We start from the raw sequence: 11,482 nt of genomic DNA on the forward strand, positions 1-11,482 counted from the left end.
CTGTCTTTCGTCTTACAAAATCAGCTTTCATTCCCGGGTCAAATGATTCTGCAGTAGACACGTTATTTATTGGCTCCAGATCCAAACAGCAGTAATGGACACATGACGCCCTGGTGGATTCGCTAATTTTCACCTTTTTCGCTTTAACCTTTTCTGGCAGAGGCGATGAAGGTTTGCCGCCTCCATCTGTAACTACCGCAGCTTTTTTTTCCATCCATACACATGTGCTCGCTTGGTTTGACTCAGCTCCTCAGTTTGCACCCACTGTTTAACTGACATGCTCATCTTTAGTGGAAGAAAATGGCGGTGCATGAATATGAAGCAGTACAAATCAGGAAATGTTGGGTTCAGCAGCAACCGAGCACGACTTCTATACAGCTGAAAGCAAACATGAAAGAGTAAAATAAGGATAATACCTGAAAGTACAAACGGCGACGCAGGAGAGAAAAAATCTCAAACCATGGAGATTCAGTTAGAAGTGACAAAAGTACTGAGAACTTTTCTCTCTGTTCTCCTAAACTAAACTAAACTAAACTAAACTTAAATTGCTTATATTTAGTGGATTTTCCAGTCTTTAAAAAACCTGCATAAATGTGATAATGTTGGTGTAAAAACAGCATCATGACCCAACCCATGATGACACACATGCAAAGTCACTCACTCGTGTTCTTGGGAAAATATTCGCAAAACCTGTTCTCCTGCAGCTGTCAGTGTTTCCTCAGCGATGATGTGAAAAGATCCTGAAAGCCGATTTAGCCATATCCGTATTCGTACCCATATATATGCCCATACCTGTCAATTTACATAAACATATAGTTATACAGTTTTTTTGCAGCTTACCTGGCAGGTGCCCGATGGTACCCGACCCAGAACAGGACTCTGCAGACCACGTCTGTGTTAGTATTAAACAAATCTGCAAGAATTTCCTTCGAAATCCCTTGCATTTCTCAGATGTTCACCATCAGGGTTTACTTCTACAATATCTGCTGAAGCATCGTTAGATTATGGTTCAAGTAAGGCTAATTGGTATAACAAGTACAACTGACACTGATTTATAGTTAAATATGGGACGCAAACTTTCATCCATCCGGACAGTCAACACCAACACTTGTGCCTGTGCTGTACAGCTGTGACTCTACTTCTTGCACTGGAGGTGAACACTGATAACAAACTGTGAAGTAGTTGCATGTGAGCGTAATTAACAGGAGACAAGGTTGCATTTTTTTGGACTAGTATACAATAAAAAAAAAAAAAAAGAAAAAAAAAAGAAGATAAAAACCTATATTTTATTTGCCCTGTAGTGAAGTGTATGGATTTGTGCCCTTCACAACATACTGTCTGTATGCCCTTTGGCCTCAACAGTCCAAATCTACATTTGCCCTTTTTATGAGAGCTACCAGCTTTTCACTAAATGTTAGAAAAAGAAAGGTGCCCACTCTGACTGACTCTTCCTCAGAGTGATTCGATCCATCCTTTCAGACTAACCATGAAGGGGGTTTTGTCTCATACGAGGGAAGAAACTTTGTCATGATCCGTGCTGGTTGTATCGTTTCTATATATGAACTGCATTTGGTTACATGCTTGTCTTGCTCTAAAAAAAAAAGGAAAGAAAAGAGTAACCATGCTTTGAAACCAATAACGTGTTGCACATTTGACATATTATCTTTTATCTATCTAAAAATTATTTGACCAGGAGTCCGTCTTGAGACGAGCACATCTCGTTTTCAAGAGTGTCCTGGCCGACGAGTAGGCATCAGGTAAACACTTTATTCCAATTCCAATATTCGAACAGGGACAAATTGACCTATAGAGGCTTGCTAAATGGATCCGGTCTCAAATTCATCCTCCAAGAGTTTGACCTCTTGCTGCAAGGTTACATTAACTGTTTAATTCCTGCATCAGTGACACATACTGTAAGTCAAGTCACCCACACCAGTCCTGCAGATGTTTTGATGGACACATTCAAAATGTCAAAAAGACAAAGACAATCAAAGAAACAACGAGGATATTTCATTCAATGTCACATGCCATGTTTATTTTGTAACAGAATAATCAACTGGATTATGAACACATGCTCAGCTCTATTGGTGTGACATTTTTATTTAATCTTTGAATCCTTTGTTCAAAGCGCATTCACAAATGAAACCATGTCTGCAGATTAGTAAAAATTTTACTAATGCAATGCCACAAACACTTTTTGTTACATGCAGAAATCCCATTTCATTATTTATTCATGTTTTCACCAATAGAAGAAAAAAAGTTTGTTTCTGATTGTCTGACTTAAATTAAGTAAATGAATTCTGTCTTTTGTGTAAATAATAATAATTTGAGAAAATACAGAAAGACTAATGACACTAATCAAAGGAAAGTTAATAATTTTTAGACACAGAGCCAATGTTATGTCATATTGACCACATGTGGAGGGCGAAAGTTTATTTAATCCATTAAGAATCATTTTCTCACACACATTTACACCAGTTTTCCTCTCTAAAATAAGTTTTGTAACATTTTCTATGAAGATCATGTCTATGATGCATTGTAAGCACATTCATAAGGTTTTATAAAGCTATTTATAATTGTTTATAATGATGTGTGACAACTTGCAACAAGGTTTCTAATATATTATAAGTGGTGGACATAATTTGTTCTTCATTCATAATGCTTTATAACTCTATGTCAAAGTGACAACAGTGTTCAAAAGAAGAATTAGAGTCCTGGGTGACATAGCACATTATAACTATCATAACTTTAGCCAGTTATAAAAACACATAAAGAACTGCTCTAACATACCATAACAAATCCTAAATTTTAAGTTTCTAAAATGGAATAATGTCTTATGAACACCATATATTGCTAATAACTTAATACTGTGCTGTCACTTTACTTAAAGCTCATAAGGTCATGCTATAATGTATTATTAATGTTTATGGGACATTATTGCATTTCAAAATTCTGCTTCTTTCAAACACTTGGAATAGAGCTATAAACCATTATGAATGTTGAACTTATAAATACATTATGTCCACCATTTGTAACACTTTATAAACCTTATTATAAGTCATCATTGATGAATAGATGTTATACAAAATTAAAGTATAATAGTTTTATGAAGCCTTATAAATGTTTTAGGTCTTACAACTTATAACAAGGTTTATAAAGTATTACAAATGGTGGACATAGTGTATTAGGCATTCGTAATGCGTTATAACTCCATGCCAAACTTACAACAGTGCCAGTGAAAGAAGAGGAAAAATTCTGAAATTAAATGATTTCAAATAAATATTAATAATGCACTATAGCATGACTTTGTGAGATTTAAGTAAAGTGACAGTACTGAATAAAAGTTATTAGCAGTTACATGATGTTTATAAGACATTATTCCAATACAGGCAGAATTTATAATGTGTATATGTCAGAGCAGTTCTCTATGACTCTTTATAACTGGCTAAAGTCATGGTAGTTATAATGTGCTCTGCTTATGAGCACTGTTGTCATTTTGGCATGGAATTATAAAGCATTATGAATGCTGAACTTAGAATACATTATGTCCTCCACTTGTAATACTTAATAAATCCTCATAAATCATGCCTTATGAATGTGCTCATAATGCATTATAAACATGACCTTCATACAAAGTGTTATCATAAGTTTTTTAATAATGATGTAATGAATACCGTTCAACAAGATGAAAGTGAAGAAAAACATTCCTGCAGTGACACTTTATTGCAGATTATTGGTGAAATAATTTATCAAAATGCATTGTGTAATTTCTCTGTTAAGCCTTGAATGCATCTCAGAGTTTGTGTATTTTATTTATTTATTTATTTTTAACAAATACAGCCTTCATTATTTCTATGATGTTTGTTAACATTATGATGTTTGTGTTTTGCTTGTTTTTTATATGTTTCTTTATATGTTTGGTGTGTTAGTCGGCTTTCAGACTGTTTCACAACAATTATGTTTAAGATTTCAGATATGGGTTAATTACTGTATTCTTATTCTTATTATTATTGTTATTTTAAATCCTTTTTATATCTTAAGTTTGTATTTCATACGTATAACTAATCTAACTGGTTCTGTTGTTCAGGAAAGACAAATTATTAACACATTATTGCAATCGTATTATTTTCAGATGGTGATTCAACCCATATCTGATTAATTTTTATTTAAATTTTACAAGTTTTGTATGTTAAAAAAAGGAAATCTTTCTTTACCCATGAGTGGTGTTTACATTTTGTTTATGTTTTTATTTGTTTTCATTTTGTTTTGAAGAGGTAATATTTTTATGCTCTTCTGAAAATGTTTCAAAGTCAATTTATAAATCAGATAAACCGCATTTTCCAGACGTGTTGAAAAATGACCACTGGCTTTCACTTTTTAAAAAAACGGTTTATAACATTTTAATTCTAATATACAATATACACTTATGTATAGAACTTACTTATGTAACTTTAAAGTGTGTTTCCTCTTTCTCCATTATGAGGTCTCTTTGTAGAGATTTGCACTGTAAAAAATTAAACAGAACAGACCAGTGTTTCTTTAAAACAAGGGGAAAAATCTAAACTTTTTTTACAGTGTGCATATACCTTTTCGACTAATGCACAACAAACTCTGACAGCCATTCACATCATTTTCTCTGATGGTTTCGGTGTAGCATAGAAAAATACCAGCTTTTTTAGGAGAAGATGTGAAGTGAAATCATTTGCTTTAAAAAAAAAAAATGTAGATATAGACTTAAAAGTCTGGTACATGCTTTCTTAAATGTCAAAAAGGAGAGATTAGAGGAGGAGAGACGTAAGAAGAGGACAGAAGAATGTAAACGGGCAGCAGGAGCAGCAGCAGATAAGACGGAGGGCACACTGAACTGTAATACATCATAAATCTCCCTTTAAAACTGATGAAATGTCGCTCACTGATTGATGCCTGTTGCCCCGACATCCTGCCAGCAAACACTCAGATCCTCACAGGTTCTATTGGAGAAATAATTAATGTTGTTGTTGTTCTTCCAACCTACAGAGTTTAACCCTGTCACCTTTAAAAATGCAATAACATCGTACTTGTAAGTCAACAGTAGTCTCACACTGTCTGTGGTGCTAGTTTTAGCTCTTTTAACTACCTGACCCCTGTAGTGCCTGTGTCAGAGTAAATGAACAACGTCAAACGGGGGGGGAGACCTGATTCTGAGAAACGGCTGCAAAGCGCAACGTCAATCCATTTTCTTGTTCCCCGAGTCCTGTCTTATAGCTGAATGCACGGCTTGTTGGCAGCCTTGAGATGAGAGGAAGCCGTCCAGCCAGCGCTGCTCGGGTGTAAACTCGGAAGCAGAAATCTTCTGCCCTCAAGGACGGGGCTTAATGATTGATTGACTGTGGCTAAAGCCTTCGGCGCTCTAAAAGTCGACTCTGTCTTCTTTATAATGCTTCACAGCGTGTCCACACACAAGGTCGAGAGTAATAACAGGAAACGCATCCTCTAAATAAATCTGAACGCAGGCACTCTAAGTAAAGATGTTAAATAGCTCCGTGCCATTATTACTGTCAAATGTGGCAGTTCTTTCTACAAAAAGGCCGGTTTCGAGACGTCTTTCATGCTTTAGTACCACTTAGCATTTTACCACAGTTTTTGCTCCCAAAACTCCCAAAGTGGCTGGTGTTTAAAAGAAGCCATCTGTCAAGCTTTTTATTATCACGGTCCATGACTTGTGACAGGCTGGGAACAATTTTCAGGCCTGTGGGCTCAAAGTGCCCTTTATAGTGCGTAAAGATAACACTTTAAAGACAAATTGTTTGCTGTGTTAAGGTAAAATGCTTAATATTATTCAAGTTTGCAGACGAATTTTGTACTTTAAACATTTTATTTAAGAAAATGCTAATTTAACAGTTAAAAAAAAATAAAACAGAGCATTCTGTGGTAAAATGAGTAAAGATTAGTTCTCCAAAAAGGTGTTTTATGTATAATTCTGTATTACAATCTGTATCCTGTGAGGTAGTGTGTTAGGAATAGATCTTGGTGGCTTTATTTGCTTGTTTTTATGTCCATTAAATAAAAAAAAGGGTTATTCTAAGTGTCCTTGTGATGTGTTTTAGCAGAGTTGTCATTGTGATTTAAATAGAATGTGGCTTTAAATGTATTCTTAGAGCTTACATAGACTTCTTGTCTTTTCCTCAAAAAAAAAAAAAAAAGCCAAAAAAACTGTCCAGTAGCGTGACGTGTGGGTACAACTCATCAGTATTCTTCTGTGTTTCATTGTCCAACATCAGCACCTTCACAGTCTACGCTCTCACGTCACACTTTCAGTAATCTTTGTCTCCTTATGTGTCCTTCACTCCTCTCAAAACCGTGTATTTCCCATAGTCATTACCATTCAATGTCCTTCAAACTTTATATTCAGTATGACAGACCTTTAGTGGACGTGAAAGGATGCAGCTCGTAAGACTGGAAGAGTTAAAATTTAGGAATTTAGTGGAATAAAGAAGACGAACAGGCTTCTTAATTGGTACGAAATAATCCAAATGTGCTTAAAGGGATAGTTTGGATTGTTTGAAGTGGGGTTGCATGAGGTACTTATTGATAGTCAGTGTTTAATTTACAGTAGATGGTGGTTGAAGGAGTTTGGAGAAGCAGTAGTGCAAGAAGCTAAGCAATGTACTGACACTTAAAAAAGGTCTACTTTAGAAAATTTCACCACTTAACTATGCTGTCTGACAGCTTTTTTTTTAATGCAAAACCAGCCAAATGTCACTCTTCAAACAAACCAAACTCCATAAGCAAAAACAGTAATTTTACCTCACAGAAGACAGGAGTCGCTTGTCTACCGCTGCACTGATTTGTTGGTTTGTTTGTGTAATTGTGTGACTTTGGTGTTTTAAAAGGACAGTTCTGATTAACTGAAGTCACCTAATAAGAGAAACAAACTAACAGATTGAGGCAGCAGTAGACCAGCAAGTTCTGTGTATTGCAAGGTAAAATTACTGTTTTTGCCAATGGAGTTTGGTTAATTTTTCTTAGGTGGACCTTTTTAAAGCAGCTAAAATATCTTATGTTGCTGATGCTTAGCTTCAGTCTTGGTATTCTTCTCTGCTTTTCCAAACTGGATGTGCATCGACCTCCATCTACTGTAGGTAATACACTGAGTATCGATAAGTACCTCCTGCAACACCACTTCAAATAATCCAAACTATCCCTTTAAGTCTTCCGACTAAAACATACAAGCTGCATCTTTCTCATAACTGTCCTGAATCCTGCCCTGTTCCTGTGGTTTAGGGCTACCAAACTTTGCCATGGCTTTATGTGCTCACCTCTCCTGACTGCACCCCAACAGGGAAGAAGAACTCCTTGCTGCTGCAGAAGTTCCAGAAGGATCTGAACGCCGGCGTTTTCAACACGCAGGAGAACGAGATATTGAAGCAGATTATCCGTCAGGACAGGGAGATGGTGATGATGGTGGACCGCAAGCAGTCAGTCACCGGGATGAACTCAACTCCAATGTCAGGAAACTCCATCATTAACTCACCAGCCCAGCCGCCATTCCCCACCGCCTTCGGCACCAATCAGCTCCAGCAGTCCTCTGTCCCCATGACCTACAGTGCTTCAGCTATTGCCAATGCTTCTGCTGCCCGCATGCTGCCGGCCGCCGCCGCCGCTGCGGCACAGGGGATCTACCCCGCTCCCAGTCTGTCCCACGGCAACCTGAATTCTTCCCTAACCAACCCACAGACCCCGCTCCAGCAGCAGGGATCGATCATGTCGCCATGCTCCTTCACGGCTGCCATGTGCAGTCCGCCCGTGCAGACCCCCCTGGCCAGCCGGAGCTTCCAATACGGCTCGCGCACGGCCTCCCAGCTGTCGCTCATCCAGCAGCCCATCGCCCAACCGTCTCTACCCCCGCAGCAGCAGCTCGCCCAGCAGCCTGCCGTGTCGACCGCAGCTGCAGCTTCTGCGACGCAGCCGCAGCAGCAGCCGTCACCTCAGCAGCAGCAGCAGCAGGTCCCCTCACCTCAGCGGGGAGACATCAACAAGAGCACACAGGCTCTGCAGTCGGGCAGCTTGAGTCGAGATGTTAGACACTTATCAGCCTCCCAACCATCACTGCCACATGACACATCTCTGGGGCCCCGAGCACACCCGGCCTCAGGAGACTCTCTGGCCTCCATCGTGCCACCGACGGCGGCGGCGATCCAGGGGATGAGCCTGCAGAGCGGCATCCGCACCACAGTGCCCCAGCGGGTCAATCTATTCCGCCAGATGTCATCGGGAGCGTTGCCCCCAGTGCGCTCGGCCGCGGCTGCAGCGGCGGCGGCGGCGGCAGTGGCGGCAGCGTCGTCATCGTCCTCGACCCAGCACAGGGAATCCCCTGGATCTAGGAGAGATTCTGTCCTGAGCAGTACAGAGACTGAGCAAGACAAAATGCGATTTGCATCAAATTTATGATCCCATTTTTCCCTTTTCATTTTTTAAACTTAAATATGTTTCAACTCATTTTTAAAAATGGAGATACAACAAAAGAGATAAAAGTGAGGAACTTCAACATTTTTGTTTCTCTCCGATTTTCTTCTAAAATAACCTCATAGAAATCCTGTACATACAAGCCCTTGTATTATATTTTAGACACATTGTCTCCCTAAACTTAAGAATGTATATTATACAGATACATCTCTCTTTTCTTTTACGTTATATATAAATATATCTATATTTATATCTACGTATAGATATACTTATATATGTGTGTGTATATACTGCTGTATGTATGGGTGTGTGTGAGAGTGTGTGAGTGTGTGTGCATGTGACCGCGTGTGTAAAATCCAACTAGAATATTTGGCAATGGCAATTTAAAAGCTGTAGTATAAACATGAGTCTTCCTTTCTGAGAAATATAAAGAATTATATAAAATGTATGAAGTTTTTTTTTTTATTTTGTTTTTCTTTTTGCTTTCTGTTTTTTTTTTTTAACTGGAATGCATTGTGGATTCTGATTTCTCTTTCTTTGTTTTTTTTTTGTTTTTTTACCATTGAGGAAGAGACAAATTATCTTCTCCTATTAAGCAGCTTTAGGCACCACTGTGGAATAATGAATGCAAGCAACTCTGACAAATAATCTCAAAAAGCACACACTCATACAAATGAATCTCTCACACCGATTTTTCCTGAATCCTCATTCCAGAAATCAACACAGATACTGTAACTAAGTGTTATGTTGCTCTCAGCAACACAAATACAGTCTGCTTAGCCACTATATCCCCACAGCGGCTCGCACACAAACCATGACAGTGTTATGGGTCCAAAGGGAATAGATAATAGAAATGCTGCTTTCTTTGTTTGTTTTCGAGGAGAATGGCGTGTGGAGAAAGATATGGATGGATGCTATTGTTTTCTATTTCTAATTTCAGATGGCTGAGATGTTATGTAATGTTGCTTAAAAATTCTGTGTATATTTATAATATTTATAAACTAAAGATTATCACCATTATGCAATAGACTGTGACATAAAGATTACCTATATGTGTGCTGTAAATAGTTTTGTAGAGCTAGTATTTACAGATACTGTGTGGTGCATTCTCTATCATAACAATGTCTTACTTCTATCAGGAACCTGGATATCATCTATATGCGAAAAAGGTTAAGTGACAAAATACATATGTTTCATAAGAGATAATCAAACCTTAATGCAATAGCTAGCAGTACTTGATGCTGAGAAATGCCTGATCGGAGGACATTTAAGAATCCCTCTCTCTCTCTCTGTATACTACTCCTACTAGTAATAGTTTTTGATTTCACATCAAGTGAACATATACAATATTTACCTGCAATACACAACTTGATTTCACAGTCATAATGAGAGTAAATGTCTTTTCTATCACTTCATTTCCCAGAAGACAGCCGAGGAGCATTTTAAGAGTGATTCTTTGGTTTATTTTACAGTCAAAGTAATTGTTATATGATTTGACCTTTTTCTTAGCCCCGCCCCCTTTTTGCACTATGCTCCAATAACAGTTGAGCACGCCTGGTACCCAGCAGAACTTCAGTCAACTCACCCCAGTCCTGTTTCTTGTACTTAGATAGGTGGGTTCATGTTGAAAAGAAAAACTAATTTTTCGAAGATGGTTAAAAGATGTAGCTGGAGCAAAAGTAACAATCTAAGTTAGCTAATGTTGGCAAAACACTAGCTAACTACCTAATTAATCTAAACCAATCACTAGCTGGTTACATCTGATAGCTGATAGCAGCAAAACACTAACTAATTAGCTGGCTAGTATACATCACTTGTTAGCTAATTGCATCCAGGGTGGGGAATTAGCGCCACTCACCAGCCAAATGCTGGTAAAATATAAAAGTAGCTGATTGATTACTTACACAAACTAGCAATTTACTATAGAGTGGTTGGTGAAACTGATCATTTTGTCCGTTAGTGGCTGGTAGATCCTCACATTTTAAAATGTTAATTTACAACTGGCTAATGTTAGCAAAACACTTGCTAATGTGTTAGATAATCAACATCAATAGTTAGCTAGTGTTTGCTAGCAATTAAGATGTAACTTTATATAGCCAATGTAGCTTTTACAGGTCCACCAGCAACATATTTTAACCATCTTCAAAATTTGGTTTTCTTTTCAACATAGCCTAGCCATAGTCTAGCACATAGCATAGCTAAGTACAGGAAACAGGAAAAGAGGTTCTGCCACATACCAAGCTTGCTCAACTGTTATTGGAGCACATGGCAAAAAGGGGCAGGCCTTTAGAAGGGTGAACAGTTCAAGGACCGAAATGAGTCTTTTTTTTATTCACTGCATTTTTTTAAACTTAAAATTCAAAATTCTATGCTTGCTCATCTGCTTCCTGAGTGTAACTGTACTGTATGCTGTCATATCACAACGACTGTAGTTGAAGAGCGTGGCACGACATTTTCTACACACGTTATAGGTTAAAGACGTCAGGTATCCAGTCACTCAAGTGTGCAGGGGGACACTGCCCCCGTGAGGTGCTTTTGTGCCACTGCAGCTCAGAAAAAGAAACGCTGGTTTGCATTAAGGTTTCTGTCTCGTGTAAATCCATTACGTGGGCTTAGGTTCTCTAAACTGACCTGGACTGACGTTGAGGCAGGGACGCAAGGTCGAGCCAGAATATTGTGACTCTATCAAAAAGGATGAAGAGCTATTTTGAATATTTTAATCTTACCGTAACCAAAGTATTTGATGACTCAGCTCAAATAAGCCAACAGGCCACTGACGTTTGCGCACAAGGCCTTCCTCCTGGAGTCAAACGGACAACATGTTTCTATCTAGAGTCACAGTTTTCACGGCGACCAAACGTCCCATCAGTTCAAAGTGTCTAAGCCCCTTTTGAGATACCCGTTTTTAAAAAGATTACAAGTCTTCGCTACAGATTGTGTCGATAGTGTACCAATACAGTCAACCCACCAATGTCATGAAAGCATGCACTGTCACAAATACTTAAAAAGATACTATCTCAAAAATGTTGACGTTTAA

The 11,482-nt window shown here is 38.3% G+C and overlaps 1 protein-coding gene across 1 annotated transcript in view; it reads left to right on the forward strand.

Annotated features, from left to right (window-relative positions):
* The window catches only part of hcn1 (hyperpolarization activated cyclic nucleotide-gated potassium channel 1), a 100,723-nt gene extending 90,297 nt beyond the window's left edge, over positions 1 to 10,426 (forward strand). The window contains exon 8 of the mRNA XM_084745879.1: positions 7,322 to 10,426. Within this exon, the coding sequence (XP_084602005.1) occupies positions 7,322 to 8,430 (1,109 nt within the window). The 3' untranslated portion in view covers positions 8,431 to 10,426. The remainder of the gene's footprint in view (positions 1 to 7,321) is intronic.
* Positions 10,427 to 11,482: the final 1,056 nt, after the last annotated feature.

Source organism: Lutjanus erythropterus, chromosome 20 (genome assembly GCF_056507025.1).
Source record: "Lutjanus erythropterus isolate fLutEry1 chromosome 20, fLutEry1.hap2, whole genome shotgun sequence".
Lineage (NCBI taxonomy): Eukaryota > Metazoa > Chordata > Actinopteri > Lutjaniformes > Lutjanidae > Lutjanus > Lutjanus erythropterus.